General features: G+C 34.8%; 4 protein-coding genes across 6 annotated transcripts; 2 read left to right on the top strand and 2 right to left on the bottom strand.

Annotated features, from left to right (window-relative positions):
* Positions 1 to 918: 918 nt before the first annotated feature.
* LOC122312393 (probable protein phosphatase 2C 63) lies at positions 919 to 3,873 on the bottom strand. Its single transcript, XM_043126979.1, has 4 exons — positions 3,339 to 3,873; positions 2,367 to 2,740; positions 1,403 to 1,639; positions 919 to 1,213 (listed from the first exon to the last, which is right to left on the bottom strand). Exons 1-4 carry the CDS (start codon positions 3,619 to 3,621, stop codon positions 944 to 946), a joined length of 1,164 nt encoding a protein of 387 aa, XP_042982913.1. The 5' UTR covers positions 3,622 to 3,873; the 3' UTR covers positions 919 to 943.
* Positions 3,874 to 10,736: 6,863 nt separating this feature from the next.
* Positions 10,737 to 13,277, top strand: LOC122312392 (leucine-rich repeat protein 2-like). Its single transcript, XM_043126978.1, has 7 exons — positions 10,737 to 11,011; positions 11,359 to 11,494; positions 11,634 to 11,705; positions 11,994 to 12,137; positions 12,240 to 12,311; positions 12,411 to 12,482; positions 13,015 to 13,277. Exons 1-7 carry the CDS (start codon positions 10,825 to 10,827, stop codon positions 13,079 to 13,081), a joined length of 750 nt encoding a protein of 249 aa, XP_042982912.1. The 5' UTR covers positions 10,737 to 10,824; the 3' UTR covers positions 13,082 to 13,277.
* A 612-nt stretch (positions 13,278 to 13,889) lies between these two features.
* LOC122312391 (PXMP2/4 family protein 4) lies at positions 13,890 to 17,991 on the top strand. Of its 2 annotated transcripts, none has more exons than XM_043126976.1 (4): positions 13,890 to 14,561; positions 16,326 to 16,554; positions 17,262 to 17,386; positions 17,531 to 17,991. In XM_043126976.1, the coding sequence occupies exons 1-4, from the start codon at positions 14,217 to 14,219 to the stop codon at positions 17,630 to 17,632; spliced, it is 801 nt and encodes a 266-aa protein (XP_042982910.1). In that variant the 5' UTR covers positions 13,890 to 14,216; the 3' UTR covers positions 17,633 to 17,991. The 2 variants fall into 2 exon arrangements, with proteins under 2 accessions (XP_042982910.1, XP_042982911.1); XM_043126977.1 differs by having other exon boundaries at positions 13,932 to 14,552.
* A 1,111-nt stretch (positions 17,992 to 19,102) lies between these two features.
* On the bottom strand, positions 19,103 to 21,104 carry LOC122312390. 2 transcript variants are annotated; one of them, XM_043126974.1, is made up of 2 exons: positions 20,945 to 21,104; positions 19,103 to 20,615 (listed from the first exon to the last, which is right to left on the bottom strand). In XM_043126974.1, the coding sequence occupies exon 2, from the start codon at positions 20,479 to 20,481 to the stop codon at positions 19,498 to 19,500; it is 984 nt and encodes a 327-aa protein (XP_042982908.1). In that variant the 5' UTR covers positions 20,482 to 20,615; positions 20,945 to 21,104; the 3' UTR covers positions 19,103 to 19,497. The 2 variants fall into 2 exon arrangements, with proteins under 2 accessions (XP_042982908.1, XP_042982909.1); XM_043126975.1 differs by lacking the exon at positions 20,945 to 21,104 and adding an exon at positions 20,804 to 20,944.
* Between the last annotated feature and the right edge of the window lie 103 nt (positions 21,105 to 21,207).

Genomic DNA, 21,207 nt, shown 5'->3' with positions numbered 1-21,207 from the left:
TAGGATCTCTCTCTCTCCTTTTTTAACAGCGCACCGATTCCCCATTGACGCCCCACCAAGAAATTAGAAATCCTTGCAACACACCACCAGTTTCAGAGCATCTACGATGAGTCGTTAGGGTAAGAACAATGAAATGCAGACAACTTGGAAGTAGTAAATTAGGTCCTTTACCAGCACTGGTCCAAGATTTATCAGTAACCGAACGGAAATCTCGCCAGTCTTGAGAAAAATTCGTCGGATGGAAAGAAAACGAAAATTATGCGGAAGTGAATTTAGGGATGAGGGTAGCCAACCTTAATTTGCTTACTCAACGGTGGAGAAGTTTGTATTTCACTTGAAATCTGTTTAAAAAAAGAAAAATTACAAAAATTGGCGTATAGTAATTCAGTTATGGCAGCTCAACGGTCTCCTTTTTCTTGGATTTACAATCATCAACTCAAACAGTGCAAATCAATAACGAAGTTGAGAATGTGCAGCTCAAGGAATTCAGTTATGGCAGCTTGATCCCATCATTCATCAAACTCTATTACTTGTAACGAAGTTGAGAAGTGTTGAGAAGAGTTGTGAATAGTAATAAAAAGTAAATGAAAAGTAATAATAAAATAATGAATAGTAATGTTGAGAGTACCTGAGGTACATTACTATTCATTACTTAATTATTACTTTTCACTTACTTTTATTACTATTTATTACTTTTCACATATTTTTTATTATAATTCATTACTTTATTATTACTTTTCACATATTTTTTTATTATTATTCACAACTATTCTTAACACTTCTCAATACTCAAATCCGTAAGTAATCCTCTTCAACAGGTGAGGGAAAGAGGAGGGAAAGAGAAACAAAATAACACCTATTCTACTACAATTATGTTATTAAAAAAAGAAAGAAAAAACCCTTTACCAGAAAAATCAGTTGTCAGTCAACCTGTTTTGTTTCTCTAGAAATCTGGGGTAATCAGATCATTTCCTGCCTCATTTGCATTCAGGGAGAAGATGTCAACAGGTGCAGTGGTGCAGCAAACCGTATTGTGCTTAAACCTATCGTTTGAAGAACCTCTTTGGCGGTCAAGATAAATTACGATAACAGTAATATCATCATGAAAATGACGCCTTATTCCCTTTTCAATTTTCTTCAAGTCACCATATCTCATCTCTTTTTTCTTTGCAGCCTCCTGAATGGCAGCTCTGATCAATCTCTTAGCTATGCCCTGCATATAATAAATCAAATGAATGGACCGTGTCTGAATCTGACGTAGTCAAACCCCAAGAGTAGCTGTTGATTACAGTTGGGGAAAAAAGAACTATATGTTGAAAAAAAGTAGGGGGGAGAGAGACAGAGAGACAGAGATGGAGACAGAGCCAGAGCCAGAGCCAGAGAGAGAGATATGGGAACTCACAGCTCTTGGGTTTCTGAAAACAATGTCTACTGCTGCTTCATCACTCAACTGTTCCCAGAGGCCATCTGATGCAAATATCAGGAATAAATCCTGTGACTTGAGCTTTCTATAAAGGATTGAGGGCTCTGCTGTCATTACTGGTCGCTTCAAAGGAACGGGGTTTCCAAATTGCTGGAAAATTGGGTCTCGGTTAAACTCAGGTCTTTTCAGATAAGCATCACCGATAGATCTTGACACCTGAAAGACAAAAAGTAGAAACAAAAATAAATTATAACAGCTTAACAGCTTCCTTCATCAAATTATCATCTAATATTTGAAGGTAAAAACTGCCAGCAAGAATACACACTTCACGAAATATTAAGTTCCACATGACCGACAAAGTTGAACAATAAGAAACCAAGATAAACTCCCTTAGATCTAACCATGCTCCATGAGATCATCATGTACATCTCATGCATGGAAGACAAAAGTACTTTAACTTCAGAATCAGCAGCGAAAAATGCAACAGATATAGCATGATATGGATATAACTGATAAAAATAGTTATGCAAGAACAGGGTTGGGGCAATTGTTCATGCATATAATGCTTTTGGCTAAAGACTACAGACGTGCAGCCAACGATTACCCACCGCATCAGCTTCTAACCACTTCAACATATAGCAGAAATTGAAGCAAAACTAGACTGTTACACCGTAGTCTGCCTCTGCCAACACCTAAACGGAACTCTGTCTCTGTCTCTCTCTCTCTCTCTCTCTCTCTGCATGTATGAAGAAAATTCAAAGAAAGTACTGATAACAGTATCATTTTATCTGGCCTCAGAAAAATTCAAGTTTTACTCTATGCTGCAACACAATTGCTTAAATAAATAAAAAAAAGACTATTACTAATAAGAACTCAAATACAAAAAAACTACTTGATACTATCAGGAAACAGAACAACTGTATCAAAAGTACCCCCACCATACCTGAATTATTCCCTTAATCCTCCAAACTCCACGGCAATGCACAACGATATGTGAATCATCAGGATGAAGTGCTTCCAGCTCCTTCCTCACCTCCTCGACTGCAACGTTATGATCATTCGACAACCGTTCCGCCACAACCGAATTCTTGGCACTCTCCGTACCTCTCCGGCCAAGAACTGCTCTAGAGTCCCCAAGATTTGCAACATACAATTCATCGTTTGTAATTGCACCAACAAGACAGCATGACCCTACCGAAGCAATTTGTGGCCGTGCTGGCAATGCTCGCTTTACCAAATGCAAAAAATCCTCCTCGGTGGCGTGGAATGCCTTCTTTATTACATCCACCGATAATCCACCTTGTTCAGTAGCAAATTCTACAATCACAACAACAAACTGAGAAAGAGACAAATGAAGGTGTCCTAATGCAACCAGGCAAGTTCCAAACGTCCCTTTGGTTGCCATGAAAGCAAAGGAAAAGAACGGGAAAGCAAACCCAATTCGAGTTAACATAAATCCTTCAAATACATGCACAAAAAATCAGTAGAATCCATTTTGTTAACAGTGTTAAAACTCAAAAATTCATTAAATTTTTTTTTTAATATAATACTTGTTGTTGGTCGTAAATTCTCTCACAAGTCACACACAAAACAGAGCCTATGTTCCCAGGGTAAAGACTTCCCATAGTCCTATGAATCAATCATAAAAGTGCCAACTCAACCGATCAAAAATATATTCAATACATTCAAACAAGTATGTCAAGTTCTCTACTTTGCTCGGATCCTCAACAACCAAAAATTTCACACAAGGACAGAAACAAAAAACATCTATCCAAGTCCTTTCATTTCCCTCCTGCACCAACCAAACGAGACCTTATAAAACCAAGCGATCCACAAACACCTTTTTTTAAAAAAAAAAAAAACTTTTTCTGATAAATTCAACAAAGATATATTGGGACTTTGGTGGAGAATATACTGTGCAAATAAGGAAAGAGGCGCTTGTTGACGAATATGGAAGCCTCAGGGCCACCGTGGCCGTCGTAGACGCCGACGTAGGTAGCGGAGGGCGAGCTGAAGACCTGGCTCTGGTCTTCAAGACTTGAATTGGCCTGTATTACCGCGATGGAGTAGTCCCCATAAGCATGGGGCTTGAGGTCCGTGTGCCAGAGGAGCCCATCGCCGCCCCCACCACCTGGGCCACAGCCCCGCAAACCAAGAAAGCAGCGTTCCAGCGGTCTGCAACATGAGCGAAAAATCATACTCGTCCCCTCTGTATGCCTCTGTTTCTTTGCCTTGCCCCAGAAGAAAAGGCTTCCGACTTCTGTGTCTGTGTTGTTTGCGTTTGTGAGATTGGGATGGAAAAACTAAGAGGCAGAGAGAGAGAGAGAGAGAGAGAGAGAAATAGAGAGAAGAGAAAGAGAGCGAGTAGAGAGTGGGATAAGGAGAAAGCAAAGTCGTGGGAGGGGAGGTAATACCGCGTCAAGAGGAAGAAAGGAAGCAGACCGATGAATGAATGGCCGCTTGACGCTTTTATACTCTACGCGTTATTTAGAAGTGCGTTTTTCGCTTTCCCATATCTTGCCGCACGAAGACACGTTAATCATACGAGGTGGAAGAGTATATTAGTGTTTTATTTATTTATTTATTGCGAGAGAAATGATCGACAAACATTCCATAAAACTAAATCAAAAAAATTAACATAATATATTAAATTATCAAATTATTTTTATTATAAAATAAATCAAACATATAATGTAAAATCAAACATATAATAAATTTTATAATTAATAATATATTTTTTAATTTATAAATTGAGAAATTGTTTTTACATTTATAAATTACAAGATTCTTTTACTAAAATTAATTTTTCAGAAAATTCTTTTTAAACAGCTACTATTAAAAATGATTTTTAAAAGAGAAATGGAATAATAGATATTGATGGGATTATTTTCATCTTCATTTAAAATTAATATTATATTTGAGAAGTGTAAAGACTGATAAAGAAATTTTATAAAAGAGAACGCTAGTTCAACCGAGCATTTGCACCGATGGTGCATTTTTTTTTATATATTTTTTATTTAACGGTTGATAAATGTATTAATTTATTTTTTAAAATATTAAAAATTATTTTTTTAATGAGTTTTGTTATATATAAATAAAATTGTGTACTTATTTACAATACACTTATTTTTATCTTTAATCAATAATTATTTATGGAATAAGAAAAAAAAAAAAAATTTACAAGATTGAGAAAAAGAGAGAAGGAAAAGAGTTTGATGGAGCACAAAGCTGAATGACGTATTGAAAGAATGATAGAATCTGAATGGAAAGTATGAAGAGCGGTGACAGGAGCTGGGAATGACAGTATTCAGCGGATGCAATATTCAAAGTCATATTCATAGTCGTAGTCATAGTCCATTTTTCATTTCTCTTTCTTCTTTTAAGTTTTTGAGCCAACCATGTCACCAATTGGCAATTGCTCTCCTCGTCTTCTTTGAGGACCCTTACCAGACAACCTCAAATATATATATATATTTTTTAATTTTGAGATTTCTTTCATCGAGAAGATTATATTTTTCTTATAAGACTATGATTAATCAAACACCTTTCACATTCATGTTTAGCCTACTATATATTTAAGAAGATGACAATATTTTAATTTTATTGATAATTTTGATTTGATGTTGTCTATTAATCAAATAATAATACTATATATAGTCGTGTATTATGCAATTGTCGTATAATTATTTTTAAAAAAATATAGTCTATTATTAAAAAATTAATTTTTTTTTTTATATTTATTTATATTTTTCTTAAAATTATATAAAACTTATATAAATATCATTTCTCTTATCCATATGACACAATATTTAAAGCGATTGTTGCACACACATTTTGACCGTAAGAATAAAGATTATTAACATATTATTAATAAAGACGGTACGTGAGAATCTTTGGTATCAAGTAATATAAAGATATGGGTGAATTGGCTAGGGTATCTTTTCACTTAATTTATTATTATTTTATTATGTAAATATTGTTATGAAATTAATAAAAAAAAGAGAGCGAAAGATAGAGAGAGATCTTGAACGTGAGAGAGATGCATTTCTTATTTTATATAAAAAATTTTGAATGATACCCATATATATAGGAGTATAAAAACGGTTTTGGCCGTCATAATTAACGATTAAGGATGGTCAATTATGACGATTATTATGACAGTTAAATGTAGTTATATAAGTCAGTTGATAACACTCTCCATTTGAATGGCCACATATAAAGAATATACCTCGTTAAAATATAGTCAAGGAAAAATCATGTGGGAAAAAAATCAATGGCAAATGAAAAAAAGTACAGTATTCAAGTGTACTGCCAAGCGCTTTAGGATTGTCTCATTAAAACTTTGCAAAAGAAAACCCAATGGGAAAAAACCTTAGCGAAAGAAAAAGAGTACAATCAGCACAAGTCTTCAATACATTACTCCCCCTGAAAAGTGCATGATAATAGGTCTTCAAGTTTCCGCATTCTAATATTCTGCACAATCTTCTTAAATATTGCAGTTAGTAATGCTTTATTGAATAAATTTGTCAGATTATCACTTGACCGTATCTTCTTGACATCAATTTCACATTTTCTTCTCATGAATTGCAATGATCTCTCTGTATGGATCTGAAAGATAACTTGTATCTGTATATCCAACTAATTGTAGACTTGATCCATGTTAATAAAATAATACCATATCAATCGTACCTTGAAGGTAACGAATGACATGTTTAATACCATTTTAATGTCTTCGAGTTGGTGCGGAACTATATCTTGCAAGTAAATTAATTGAAAATGCAATATCAGACCGAGTGCAACTTGCAAGATACACTAGGGCTCCAATTGCACTAAGATAAGGTACTTCAGGATCAAGAATTTCTTCATCATTTTCACAGGGACGAAATGGGTCTTTCTGCACATCAAGTAATCGAACAACTATTGGAATACTTAGGGGATAAGTTTTGTCCATATAAAGGTTTTTCAAGACTTTATAGTGAAATGTTTTTGGTTGATGCATCTTAATATTGTATACCAATTCTTTAAATGATACAGTTGGTAATGTTTTGGTAAACAAATTCACCATATTGATTCAAGATCGTTTTAACATTAAATTCACTACTCTTCTGGAGTTGTGCTATTATGGAGTTCTTGTAAATAAGATAATTAGTGTAGAAGTCATCAAAATTAAGCCGCCAACCTTTATATTCAATAAAAATGGTGGCCAACTTTTTAGACCAGATAAGCACTACAGGATTTTACACATCTTCTATAGCTGTCAGGCACCGCAAGGCTATAATATTACATCTCTTGTCTCTTGTAGATAGATGCTTCACGAAAGACGCTGTGAAGTAATAAAGATGCTTTGTACTTCATTTTACTCACTTGAGGATATTGCTCTTATGATATGAGCATAGATTCATTTTTTCTGGAAGGATTTATTCTAATGTCGTTTCAGAATCAAGATTTCTTAGTGTTCAATATTTTGCCTCTGTTATGACCATGTTTCGGAGTTTATTAGCTAAAATGAAAGGAGTCAACCAACTCAATAATCAAATATCTTAATTGTGTTAGAAGCTCTCTGCGAAGAGTCGTAAGAACAAGAAATTGAATGAGGAGAATAAGGCGCTAAAACAGTATGCCCGTGATCTTCAGGATCAGTAGCAACAGATATTTGGAGAAGTTCAAATACTTAGAGAATAAGGACAAGCTGCATTTAAACTCACCGTGGATATCTAAAAAAGTCCAACTTCAAAGAGAGTAAGGGCAAACTGCTTTTAATTTCACGGCCTAGTAAATAACTATAGGATATCTATGTTTAGCGTATCCTCTATCAATATATATAATTTTGTCTTACTTTCATAAATTTCTCTATAAAAAAAATATTCAACTCATTTTTATTTGCATCTCATCTATAATTAGTATGCATTCTTATTCTGCAATGACCTTACAATATTCTCGTGACTAATATATGAAGTATTCTACACCTCGTTCACCAGTTGTTTCTACTTCTACCTTAGGAGGTATAATGCAATACAATAATGATCTGACTAATAAGTCAAATAATTATGCTATCTACGAGCTTGTAAGTCTCGGTACTCGATACTCATAAACCATTGTGGCATTTTCTCTGTAACTATAATCCAAAACTTATGAGGTTGACAAATTCAACGAGAAAATTTATATCCTTCAGCGATTTCTTTTGGAGTCCAACATGAAGATATGAGCAATAAAGTAAGAGAATATGAATTTAAAATCATTGTTTAACTCTTCTTTTCGATTGCCTACTCCAATTCTATTGATAATTTTGATTTGATGTTGTCTATTAATCAAATAATAATACTACATATAATTGTGTATTATTCAATCGTCGCACAATTATTTTGAAAAAAGTATAGTCTATGATTAAAAAATTAATTTTTTTTCTAGTGTTTACTTATTTTTTTTTTCAAAAATTATATGACACTTGTATAAATATAATTTCTCTTAACCATATGACACAACATTTAAAGCGACTGTTGCACACACATTTTGACCGAAAGAATCAAGATTATTAACATATTATTAAGAAAGACGGTAAGTGAGAATCTTTGGTATCAAGTAATATAAAGATATGGGTGAATTCTCATCCTATTCTCCATCCTTATCCTTATAATTTAACTTAAAATCATATTTTTTCAATTTTTTTTTAAATTTTATTCATCTTCTAAAAACCTCTCACATCACATTTCTCATCCCTATTTCTATTCTATTAAATAATATTTATCTATTTTTTTATTACTTTTTTTTCTCTCTTCCATTTACAATCTTAACTACTAACTCTTTTGTCTTATTATCTTTTTTTTCAAATATCAATTTTTATTAATTTTTTTTTACGGTTTTGACTATCAAATACAATATTTTTTAACCGAAATTCGTATTATAAAAATAGTAATTTTTTTATTTAATTAGTCCATTTTCTAACGTGATGACCATATTTTATTATTTAGTATTCTTTATCCATTTTTTTAATGATAATACATAGTCACGTATTGAATATAAAATTTTCACTCATTTTTTTAACGGTAACAGTGGCCTCATATTTCTTTGATATAATAGTGGATTAAATTTGAAGTAATTTATAATTGCAAATGACCCAACAGCACAGAATAAATTACCCTCTCGAAAGACCCAAACAATGCTGTTACCTATGGTAAAATTAGCAAATGATCTACATGTATAGCATATCAAGTCATGTAGAACCAATTAAATGCAAGGAGCCTAAAAAAATATGTAACTAAAATTATATCATGAATAAAATGGTATGAAAAAAATACTAATAGGCTACATAAATATAGTCAATGAATTATGAGGCAAAGACAACACGAAAGTAAGAACCCAAATAGATTGTTATAGCTGTAAAAGAAATGCCCACAACAATCCAACATATATATTATAGATATATATATATATATATATATATATATATAATATCATCTGAATTAGCATCGGATTCAATGGCAATTCTTTTAAGGATGTAAAGAAGGAAATGTGATAATGCATGTTTGGTGTAGTAAGCATGTGTGTATATACATAACCCAAATGCCTTTCGGTTTATTAATACAAAACTCAATATATATAAACATTGAAAAGTAAAGTCCCGGATTCTTTATATTTACATGGACTAGAGTTGAGATAAAAAAAAGATACTAGAGTTAACACATGATAGATCTAGAGAAAATACCAGAGAAACAAAACTGGAAGTCGAAAAGGCATAAAAGGAATTAATCAATGAGTCTAAAATACTCAGATTACCTTGGTAAGAAAAAAAAAAGTTCAATGAACTCTATCAAGTAATGAAAGAATAAAGTATCTATAGCACATACCAAAGCATAGATGCCTAAAAAAAAGAGGTAAAGATTGAGATAGCACAACAGATGTCATGAGGCAAAGAAAAATCATCATGGAAATGCCTTAAATTGGACTGCAATTTAGAGATCTGGATGGAGAAGGGTTTTATGTAAAAATTCTAAAAATTACCTCAAAATATAGAGATGCGGGACTGATGCGGGGCCGGATGGAAATGCTCTAAGGGTATCTTTACATTTTATTTATTATTATTTTATTCTGTAGATATATATTTTTCCTTACCTTTTGAATTTGAAAATTTAGAACAGGACATTTTTACATAATTTAAAACAAAATAAATTTAATCAATTAATGTGATTGTGTAATTTAATTTAATAATTTTATAAAAATTGACATGAATTTATTTTAAATTAAATTACACTTAAAGTTGGTTAATTGAATCTATTTTTTTCTAAATTATATAAGAATGTCATTTCTAAAATTTTTAATCCAGATTCAAATAGTAAAAAAAAAAATTAGGTAGGAAAATAGTAATAAAGAAAGTGTAGATATTAATATATTAATTTTTAAACAATAATTATGGAGAATTATGCAATGAATAACATCTTTACGCACCGTATATTTTTGTATTATTTGATGTAAAATAAAACATTTTAATCATTTGAGAGTGAAAGGATAAACTTCTTAAGAAGAGAATAGACCTACTAAAGACGACTTTTTTGGGTTCGGATACTGACATCCAAATATGTCATCGTGAGATTGGGACACGTTATTTGCGGGTTAATCTCATAATCTTTTATTTCATTTTACGCGCCTCTAAGTGGGCCTTACTTGGCCCAATTATGTAACCAACACTTTAAGAAAGATTGGGCCATCCGAGGTAACTGTGTTTCATGACTTTATCCATTTGTTTTTTACTCCACAAGTCATTGGTCTGAATATGAAAAATTCACTCAAAGGAAATGCATAGAAAAAGAAAAGAAAACTCGAGAGAATATTGTGGACACGAGTTTGAACAATTCAGTGCGAAATTATCAAACAAAGAAAATGATGACACTTTGTATGGCTTTTTCTACACACTTTCGTCTTCTGAATTTGTTGATATTTGTTTCTCAATTAATAATGAGAAATATTTTAAATATAAAAAAATTATATAAAAATAAATTTATAAATTAATATAATTTGATATAATATGTAATATTATAAAATTATTTTTATTAAAAAATACATCTAACAAAATTCATAACACTATCAATATATGTATTTATTTTTATATAATTAATTTGAGGAAATCATCGATCAAGTATTACTGTATTAACAATGATTTCCAAAACCAGGACTTCCAAGTTTAACACCGCAACGAACTTCAAGTTCCCAAGTTTCCCATCTGTGGGCCCCCTCCAACACGGCAAGCGTGTCACTCACTCTCACTCACGAGTCACGAGTACGACCAATGCATGACTTTTCGCCTCCCCCTTCCAATTGGCGTGCATTCTCCCAAACAGTAAGCTTCTGAAGCATCAATGTTCATTTGACTTGACTCCCTGACTCCCCTCTTTCTTCACGCTTTACTCATGGAAATCCGAAATACGCATTTCATTTCTTTGTTAGATTGTCTTTTTCTCTGCTCGTTTATCTTCAAGTTCCACCATTTCTATTTTCTCGTCCTTTTTCATTTCGAAATGGCTCCTCTTTCCCTTTTCTCTATCCTTGTTCCGTTTCTTCTCTGTATCACTCCCACCTTATCAACCAACTCGGAAGGTACTACTCTCGACCCCTTAACTTTTTTCTCTTTTGGTTTTCAACTTTCCTTCTTTTTATCCATATCGTTCATTTTTTGGTTGCTGAGAAACCGAAGAGAAAGGAATGGAAAGGGAGAAGAAAAACCTTTGAAATCTTGAATTTTATGTCATGACTCGAGAAGGAAACGGCTCGTTCAGTTTTGTACCGTTCGTTTCCTACTTTATTATGGGTTTTATGTTCATGGAATAAAGGCTTTGCTGAGCCTCAAATTTCAATTTCGCTTCTTTCTTTTTTTCCTTGGATATGAAACACTGTTTGATTTTATTAATTTTCTTTTTTCTTTTATAACATGGTTCTGCTTCCAGGAAATGCTTTGCATGCTTTGAGAAGCAGGCTCATTGATCCCACCAATGTGTTGCAGAGCTGGGATCCCAGTCTGGTCAATCCTTGCACCTGGTTCCATGTCACATGTGATGACTCCAACAATCATGTGATTCGCTTGTAAGATTCCCCCTTTCATGCTAATGTCAATTCCTACAAGATTTTTACATTTTTTTAGTATTTTTTGCATTCTCGTGAATTCCCCGTGTGTTGTTTGCGGTTTATTCATACACTTGAAATTATTTGCTTTGAATTTCAGGGATTTGGGCAATTCTAATATCTCTGGCACTTTAGGTCCAGAGCTTGGAGAGCTCAAGCATCTGCAGTACTTGTATTGCTCTTTTTCTTTCGGCATTTACACAAATTAGTTGTAATAATGTCTCTATCTCTCTCTCACACACGCGCGCGCGCACACATTAATGCATTATATGTCATATTGTTTTGCTTTTTAAGGGCGTTAGCTCAGGTTACTTTTTAAAGATTATTGGAAAATTAATCTCAGTCCCACTTTAATAAAAAAGAAGAAGAAGGTGTTTTAGATTTAGATATCAAATTCCCAATGGCTGATAATAAGTGTAAAATGAAGTAATTGGATGTGAAATTCTTTAATGGGCTGCAGGGAGCTTTATAGGAATGAGATAGGAGGTAAAATCCCAAAAGAGTTGGGTAATTTGAAAAACCTTGTCAGCATGGATTTGTATGAAAACAGATTAGAAGGAGAAATCCCAGAGTCTTTAGCCAAGTTGAAGTCTCTCAGATTCTTGTAAGTATCAGTATCTTTCCATTGATTAGCTAGATCTGAACTTCCAAAAATTACATTTTGGCTTCAAACTTGCATTTGATATGGTTTGAAACGATGTTACAGACGGCTAAACAACAACAAGCTAACAGGATCAATACCAAGGCAGCTCACTGGCCTCTCTAATCTCAAAGTCTTGTAAGTTTGATTTTAAATATAGTAAAAAGAATATACTCCATTTTGATTCCCTCGTTTCTGATTGTATTATAAGCTATGCTTGAATGGTTGATGATGCAGTGATGTTTCTGACAACAATCTTTGTGGAACAATTCCGGTCGATGGCCCTTTTGCCACATTCCCAATGAAGAGGTACTCGGTGCATTCACTTCCTTGACCATGCCAGTTATATTTACCAGGCTACAACTTTTCATAGATAACTTGGAGATGATAGTGATTTCCTAATTGCATTTATTTTTTTCTTCGCCATGCATGTAACAAATGATTGCCTGGGAAAGCATGAAAATTTCTCTTATAATGGAGTTTACGAATGAGTGCATATGAAATGCTAGGTTTAGCCATTTACATAAATGTATCTAGAAAGCCAAGACCTGCAGGGTTTTGGACCATTTTCCATCTCTACTTTCCTTTGGCACCAAATTTTGCAGCCCATTACAACCATTGGGAAAGATATTTGGTAATATTTATGTGACGCTATGATCTCTACTTTCTGCATCATCTCAAAATGGTCCCAATTTTGGTCATTATAAGAAATTTGTTTTGCAAAAGCTTGCCATGCATGGTCCAGAATCTCTGGACACAGTTTCTCAACTCTAAAGTTGGATACACATTAATCTAACATGAACGATGCTTTAACTGTTTGATCCTCCTGGTTTTGTTTTAGTTTTGAGAACAACAGACTCAATGGCCCCGAGCTGAAAGGACTGGTGCCATACGACTTTGGATGCTGAAGCAAGCTGCTACTACTCTCTGTTCCTCTGAATATTGGGATTGTAGAACTTATGGTATGATAAAAGTAGCATACTTTTTATAATGGCACTCTGTCAATGTGTTGGCAGAATAGTAATGATATCAACAAGCAAATAAGATGATTATACACTTGGAATCCTCATTTTATATATGAATGAACTTTTGTCGTTTTAACTTCATCCATGTACGAGGTAAGGTTCTGAATCCACTGAAGGTCGTAGATAAAAGTCGGAATTAAGCAATATCTGCAGATCCCTGTGCCCTGTAGTCTAGTTTTTATGGTCGGAGTGAGCAGGTCCTTGCGCATGGCATCAAGATTCAGATCCTTGCGCATGGCATCAAGATTCAGATCCTTGTGCATGGCATCAAGATTCATAGACTGCATGTTTCTTATATATATATATATATATAAAATCATAAGAAAATTGGGAGAAGAGAAAAGTATGGAAACCATGGTTTTTTAGTTGATTTATTAATAAAGATACCCGTGTCAGAAAAGAGCTGTATATTCAAACAAAATAGGTGTCAGGAAATCGACAGTGAAGCTGAAGTCCTGGGAGATCTTTTGATTTCATTGGGAGAAAATGGCTTCTTGAAGAGGACACGGCATCCATCAGAGACTCGCTGCATTGCCTACATTTGACAGTCGCTGGGGCTGTCAATGGAAGGTCCCGTATTTTATTTGACTGGATCAAAGTTTTGTGCTATTACAACAAATGATACCAGACCAGAATATAAGTAAAAAAATAATATATAATTTTTGCGTACATATTTTATAAAAAAGTAAATTTGACTATAGAAAAGAAATTTTTGTAAGGTCTAAAACCCCTATAAATGTATAAATAATACTTTTATTTTTGTTTTAGAAAGCCACCATATTTTGATGGGGTGGAGAAGCGAGTACGTATGCAATTGATACTCGAGCAAAGTCACGTTACAAGAACCCAAATTTCCCACCAACCCGTACATGCATACATAATGCATGTATGTATACAGCTCACACTCCCCTCCCCATGAGGCATAAACCCAAAGCCCTTTCTAGTCTCTCCAAAAACCTTCGGTGCCGGCTTCCTATATATTTCACAGCTCCCCCATTTCGAGAGATACCCGACCAAAATGATCGCCGGTCTCCGGAGAAACGCCGGCATTTCCCGCCTGTTACAAAGCCACCCTATCACCCACCTTGTTCGCCCCGCCCGAGCTCCCGTTACGACGACCTCTGCGTTGCGGTCCAGAGCTTATTTCCGATTTCCCGATTTCCTCAGGAAAACCCGAGAATATGACTTATTCCCGTCTTCCTTCTCGTATCCTTTCTCTTCTACTTCTTCGTCGTCGTCGGTTTCGAAGACTGGATTCGTGAGTTGGTACTTGGGGATGGTGAAATCCAGGCCGGTCTTAACGAAGAGTATCACCTCAGCGCTCATTTACACCGCAGCTGACCTGACCTCTCAGGTAATCAAGGAAAGACCCTAGGTTCCTCTATATTTACTTTTCTTTTTTCTTTCGTGGAACCTTGCTTTCTGTATAGTCTATGTTTGGTCGTCGAGAAAATGGAAGGAGATCGAAAGAAAGTACTGGAAAATTTTCTTTCTTAAAAAATATTAAAAGAAATGAAATTGACGCGGACAACTGATTGGTCAATATTAAAAAAGGCCGAAAATTTTCCCTTTTTTCGGTTCTTTCGATATTGTATCCTTCTCTGAAATGGCCAGATAATTGCCAGGTTCTGTTCTTTGTTTTTTGTATCCTTCATACAAGATTTCCTTCAGTTGTATGCTCCCCATCCGCCTCCTTATAATTGATCCTTAGCCAAATTTTAGTGAAAAAACATGAAAAGTGAGCTACATCCGGCTCCCAAAATTAACTTTTGATTTTAGGATTGCTACAGGTATTCCTATTGCTACGGTATCCAAATTTGGGGAGCAACTGTAGCAAGCCTAAATCATTCTATCCAATTTTTTTTTTTTATTCCGAATTTATATAGATATTTTTTATTCCTACCCTTTCTTCCAAACTAGAAACAATATCTTAAAAATAAAATTTTCTTATTTTTGTTGATGTGAGGTAGTTAATATTTTTATATCTTTGAATAAAATTAAATAAAGTAATTTTTTCTAGACAGTTAACTAATTTTTATTAACAAGCACACATTTTTATAGTGCTATTTACGATTTCAATTGCCTAATAATTATATATTTCTAGATTTTTTATTCCGAATTTAATTATTATCTCAATTCCCAACTAATTTTTAAAATATAACCACTGCAAAATATTGCCGTTGGAACAGGCAATTTTTGACAAAAAATTATATTAGTAATAAAAACATAGAATTTTGAAAATATATTCGTAACTGCAAAAAAATAATTTAATTTTTTAAAAAAATATTCGCTTGAGAGTAATAGTTCAAAACATAAGAAAAAAATAAAATAATGAGTAGTTAAGATTGTAAAGGAAAGTGAGAGAAAAAAAATAATAAAGAAAGAATAGAGAAAGAATAGGGAGTGAGATGTAGGAGATTTTGGAAATATGAGTAAAATTTAGCTAAAATTTTACTCATCCCGATGTGGATGCTCAAGTTAGGTTTTAGGTTTTGTTCCCTTCCATCTCTCTCTCTCTCTCTCTCTCTCTCTCTCTCTCTCTCTCTCCCGTGCGCGCACAATCAAAATTTCAGCCATGGCAAATTGTTGTCTTGAGGGACCTCTTGGTCATTAGCGATGAGCTTAAAGCGCCTCTTTTGAGCAGGTCTAATGATAACTTAGTTTTCCTTGTTGATTGTTTGTGTTCTCTCTTCTTTTGGAATTGGGGCCTTGTTGAGATGATTTTATCTTTCGATTTAGTTAACCTATGTATACCAAACAATCCACTTTTGTAATTCTAATTCTTGGCATTCTTGTCTTAAAAAAAATCAAAAATAAAAAAATAAAAAAAATCTTGGCATTCTTTCTTCTGTTGCACTTAACTAACAATACCATGCTTCAAATAAAAAAAAACCTGACTCTATTGGTTGCATTCTATGGAAATTAGATATTGAAGGTTGACTATTAACTATACTTTGTTCGCGAAATAATCTGCTTTTTGTCTGAATTCGTGAGTACCTTGTATGTATTTGTGGCAGGCCTATTATATGTGTGGGTGTGTGTGTCTATTACGTGAAGTTAAGTGCTTTTGAGGAGTTAGTTAACCGTCGTATGCTTATGTGTTGTTTTCTGTAAACTATTTCTTCAGACTATTGCACTGCCATCTACAGAAACTTTTGACTTCTTAAGGACATTACGCATGGCTGGATATGGGATGCTAATTTTAGGACCATCACTGCACTTTTGGTTCAACTTCATGGCAAAGCTCTTTCCAAAGCAGGATCTATTCTCTACATTGAAGAAAATGGCCATGGGGCAGGCACTGTATGGACCTGCAATGACTGTTGTTTTCTTCTCTGTGAATGCATGTTTACAAGGTATGCATGATAAATCCATTTTTATGGTGACTATTGGTTTTAAGATTTATTTCTGCACTTTCTCATGAATTCTGTGGTAGTTATTTGAGTTTGGATAATGGATGTGAGAGGTTGATCTTTTGTCTAAGGACTAGAAACATTGGATGATACAATGTAATTTTGTAATATACATATTCAAATTATGATATATGTTCTGAAGCTATAAGATGGGAACAGGCAACTAGACAAACCAAGGAATTGAATGTAAATTATTTTCTTTGAAGTGCTGATGTGAAATGATGATTGGGGATTGTATACTCTATTATGGTCCATATGGTTTATTTGAACATAAACATTGAGAAATATGAAATGGATTAGTGACATCCTTTTAAAGGAATCTTGAACGCATAAACTTTTCTAATTTTGAGTTATTCGACTAGTCTATCCCTAATATAAATAGTTAACCTAATTTTGATGTAGTTTTAGCATAGGTGAGACTTGATTAGAGGAAGTTATTGTGGGTTTTGATGTTTGGGCTTAACTACTGTTTTGTTTGAGCTGTTTGGGTTAAGCTTTTGGGAGTGGAATGTCTCTTGTTTGTTCTGAAACATCTGCGTATAAGTTTTGGTCCATAAAGAGAATTATTCTCAACCGATAAAGATAAAAGATCCAACCCTTTTTGGAATAAGAGATGATATTGCGCTCACATAATCATGATGGCCAAACAGGTGAAAACATTACAGAGATTGTTGCCCGATTAAAGCGAGACTTGCTCCCTACAATGCTCAATGGTGTCATGTATTGGCCCGCATGTGACTTTATCACATTCAGATTCACGCCTGTCCATTTACAAGTACGTGCTCTTTTTCCCCTCCCTTTAGTTTGTAGGTCTATATGTCAGGAGAAAGTTCAGGATTTTCAGACCACACACCTCACATACTGAGACATCTGGTTATTAACTTGTGAATGTGGTACTTTGGGGTTTTAATTTTGACAGCCATTGGTGAGCAATTCGTTTTCATATTTGTGGACCATTTACATGACCTACATGGCAAGCCTAGAGAAAGCAAGCACAACTACTGGCAGACTTACTCAATAGTGTCGATTCTGTTCCGAAGAAAGACACATTTCTTTTGACTGCACAGCCTGTAACTGGAAGTTGCGTGATATCGTACAAACCAAAGCATCAGGTGCCTTTGCGGGATTCAAATGTGATGTCCACAGCCGAACCATGGTTGAAGCATATGAACCCGCTCCACTTATATTTTAAATTGAGTGTAAACCATGCTTGGTTCACGCTTTTGTGGGAGATTTATTATCCCTTTCTAGAGGGCTCGTGTGGTTTATATTCTTTAACTGGCTCGAAAGGCTCGCGTAAAGCTGTGTTAATGTTGTTGGACAAATTATTTGGATCTTCCTCGATTACAGTTGAAATAGATGGTGATATTATAACTGAAATTGTTGACTTATTGAATTCTCGCCATTGAAAGTGACTTTCTTGTTCGTTTTCTTAAAAATCCTAACGGCTATGGGTGTTGGCCATTCAGTATCACCAATATATACTGGCTCCTGTCAGGCTCAACCATGACCAGAGAAAGAAGTAGAAATTATGAGATGGACCTCGAACCTCATTACTCCATAAATTAAAAAACAGGCCGCCTGTATTTCTTTTCTCGGTGCTGTATGTGCACACGTGTTGGAAGCTAGGATGCACCGAGGAGCGGAAACAATTTTACAGAGAAATAGCCTCTGGATGCTGGCATTATACCATCTGTAAATTGAAAGGCTCGGAGAAGTTGTCAACTTGCCTGTGTAGATTTTGCCTGCCTCGGGCCCACCAGTCACATTAAGAGTTGGATTGTTTAATTATTAAATATTATAACACACACACGTGGTGCATGAGCACTAGAAAGTGTAAGAAGGAAGGAGAAATGCTAAGCTGCTGTGTTAAGTCAATGCAATGAAGCTGCACAGGCATCATGCTATTCCACAAACACTACTCTGTCGTGAAATATGCAGACACATGCAGAGACGGCTGCTCAATTATTTGCCAGACACGGAGGAATGAGAATGAGAGCGCGAATATGGTTCATACAAAATGTTGAGTTACAATTACAAGAATGCACCGAACGTTGCAGACTTTGGCACAGAGAGGGAAGTAAGCACATGAATATCCTCTGAATTTATAGTTTCTTCAGGTTTTTCTTTCTGGTTTCCGAAAAGACAGAAAAAAACAGAGAAATATAGTTTAAGAGTCCGTGACAAAAGCCCATGCCACAGTCGGTTAAATATTCAGTCACACCTACTGCAAGTCTTAAATATATCTTGATTAAGTACATTAGATAAGTGATCGACCTTCCTGGAACTGTTATGGAGACTTATACTAAGCTGCATTACCAAATGGGCAACTACAACCTTTAGAAATGTAACTCACCAGGGTCACAAAGAGAAGACGCATCTGCATAAGGGACGATTGATAATATCCTGATCAAAGAATGTCAATAAAGAGCAGATTCCCGATCAAGTGAGGTAAAATTGTAACAGGCAATTGAAATAACAATGATCATTCTGAACAAAATAATGCTTTATTAAATGCCTAACTGAGTACATCGAAGAAGAGAAACGAGAGGAGATATCTATTGGAAAATGGGGTTACACTCTTCAACCGCCGAGGTTCTTAATTGTATCTAGAAGTCTACATTTCACTGTATAAACAATTCCCTCTCCCCAACAATCATCAATGCCTATATCTAAATGGTAACTAATCAAGTTGATCCAAAACTTCAAAAAATCTTCTTATTCCCTCTGGAAGTGCTTGTGGAATTCCATAACAGGTGAGACCAAAATCATATCAGATTATAATCAATTTCAAAATACTGAAATTTTCGAAAAAGTGTGGACATGAGCTCATGTCTATTTTCCCATCCACAGCCGAATCTCTAATACATAGACTAAAAGCTCTGTTCATTCTTCAGAAGCACGCAAGCAAATCTTCTCAAGCTGTATTACCCAATCTTCTCCAAGTATTAAAGGATTCAATTCCATAGCAATGCGAAAGTCAGTCATGGAAATGCAACTAGCTCTTGACCTGGATAAACCCAGGCATGGCTGAATCAATCTCTTTAAATACACATCCAATGCACTATTCAAAACGTTAGCACAGTCCACCGAGGCACTCATATGCTCCATTTCCAACTTCCGCTCCAAATGACTTCTTAAAGATCTTGTATCGGGTAGCTCACTACTGCTCAGGCTGGTCCCTCGATGATAATCATTGGATACAGATACACGAGAAAGAGATTTACGAGTTCCAGCCAAATTCATCAATATACCAAATGGAGCTGTCACGGGGCTTCTACTTTGAATAACACCCGGGCTTCCTGCCACTTGTTCAACCTCTTCCCCATCTTCAACAGATACAACTTCAGCTGGGGGTCTGCCATCAAGAGAAACCAATTCGGTCGCACTTTGCTGCTCTTGCACCTTACAAACCAATTCATTGCACGGAACACTTTGGGGTTTCCCGTGTGGGCCCAGAGGGCTTGGGCGATCCCTAAACTTGCGATCTCTATTAACCGGAGACCTGCTCTTGCGAGGGGAAGGGGGAAAGGCATCCCCATAAATTGATTGGAGGCAATTTCTCTGATACCCGTTTGGAATTTTAACATTAAGGGTACTTCCAACTTTCCTAACACCTTTTGAAGGTGGAAATTTGGCGAGGCAAGCATTCTTGATGATAGATTTTATAAGACGGTTGTGAAGAGGGACATTTTCCCTCCCAATGGTCTGAAAGCAGAACTTATCAAACTGACGTTTGCTAACCTTGAAACTAAATAATCTTCTAAGCTGATCAAAGTATCTCTCAGCCCTCTCACGCCCAATTTTTCTCAAAATCAGTGCTTTGAGCTCTAAAGTGTCAACTCGAGAATAGCTTTGATTAGGCGACATCCTTCACATCCAAATTCCTCGGTCCTAAAACAGAAGTTCTCATAAAAATCTTAAACTCTCCAGCAAACCCCCATGACAAACACACAATCTTTAATTCCAAACCTAAAACCCTAATTCCCCAACCATGTTTCCATCTGCGTATTAAAAAAAAAAAAGCATCAGAAAACGATTAAAACATATAACTATTTCTTAAAAAATCTAAAAAAAAAAAAAAAAAAAACCCAATTCGAAACATTTTGCGGATTGAACTAAGCTTATATTTACATACTAAGCGTTGATTAAAAAAGTACCCCGACAATCAATTATAACGTAATTCAAGTACCTGAGAAACAAAGTGAATCGAACAAATTTGGCATATGTTCGCAGCAATTTTCAGAACTAAAAGAAACCCATTTAGAAATTCGAAGCGAATACAAACCCGAAAAGCGAATTCAGAATCGAACTACGATAGATTGATTCGAACCTGAATTGGGACGAGACCGAGTTTGAATTGGCTGTGGACTTGATTTAGTCTCTCTCTTCTGTTTTTATTTTTATTTTTCCTGTTCCAATGGGTAATAGTTTCTTTCCCGCGGTGATCGATGTTTTGTCTGTATATTTTTTATGCTTGGGAATGTAAGTACGGAGAGGCCGAATACGGGTAAAAAAAAAAAAAAAGAGGAACCAACGACAAGTCCAAACACGTGCACTTTCTTGAGCTTAGGTGTATTACGATTGTGTTTTTTA

This window comes from Carya illinoinensis, chromosome 6, assembly GCF_018687715.1.
Source record: "Carya illinoinensis cultivar Pawnee chromosome 6, C.illinoinensisPawnee_v1, whole genome shotgun sequence".
Lineage (NCBI taxonomy): Eukaryota > Viridiplantae > Streptophyta > Magnoliopsida > Fagales > Juglandaceae > Carya > Carya illinoinensis.
The sequence above is the reverse complement of the archived record's forward strand: the minus strand, read 5'-3'. Positions and strand labels throughout refer to the sequence as shown.

Excerpts from the sequence above, each read along its gene's own strand:
- LOC122312393 (XM_043126979.1), bottom strand. The coding sequence starts at position 3,621 with ATGATTTTTCGCTCATGTTGCAGACCGCTGGAACGCTGCTTTCTTGGT. Across the intron at positions 2,741-3,338 it reads CCTCTTTCCTTATTTGCACA|AATTTGCTACTGAACAAGGT; the intron begins GTATATTCTCCA and ends TTGTGATTGTAG. Across the intron at positions 1,640-2,366 it reads GGATTAAGGGAATAATTCAG|GTGTCAAGATCTATCGGTGA; the intron begins GTATGGTGGGGG and ends TTTGTCTTTCAG.
- LOC122312392 (XM_043126978.1), top strand. The coding sequence starts at position 10,825 with ATGGAAATCCGAAATACGCATTTCATTTCTTTGTTAGATTGTCTTTTT. Across the intron at positions 11,495-11,633 it reads AACAATCATGTGATTCGCTT|GGATTTGGGCAATTCTAATA; the intron begins GTAAGATTCCCC and ends TTTGAATTTCAG. Across the intron at positions 12,138-12,239 it reads TTGAAGTCTCTCAGATTCTT|ACGGCTAAACAACAACAAGC; the intron begins GTAAGTATCAGT and ends ACGATGTTACAG.
- LOC122312391 (XM_043126976.1), top strand. The coding sequence starts at position 14,217 with ATGATCGCCGGTCTCCGGAGAAACGCCGGCATTTCCCGCCTGTTACAA. Across the intron at positions 16,555-17,261 it reads TGTGAATGCATGTTTACAAG|GTGAAAACATTACAGAGATT; the intron begins GTATGCATGATA and ends ATGGCCAAACAG. Across the intron at positions 17,387-17,530 it reads TCACGCCTGTCCATTTACAA|CCATTGGTGAGCAATTCGTT; the intron begins GTACGTGCTCTT and ends TAATTTTGACAG.
- LOC122312390 (XM_043126974.1), bottom strand. The coding sequence starts at position 20,481 with ATGTCGCCTAATCAAAGCTATTCTCGAGTTGACACTTTAGAGCTCAAA.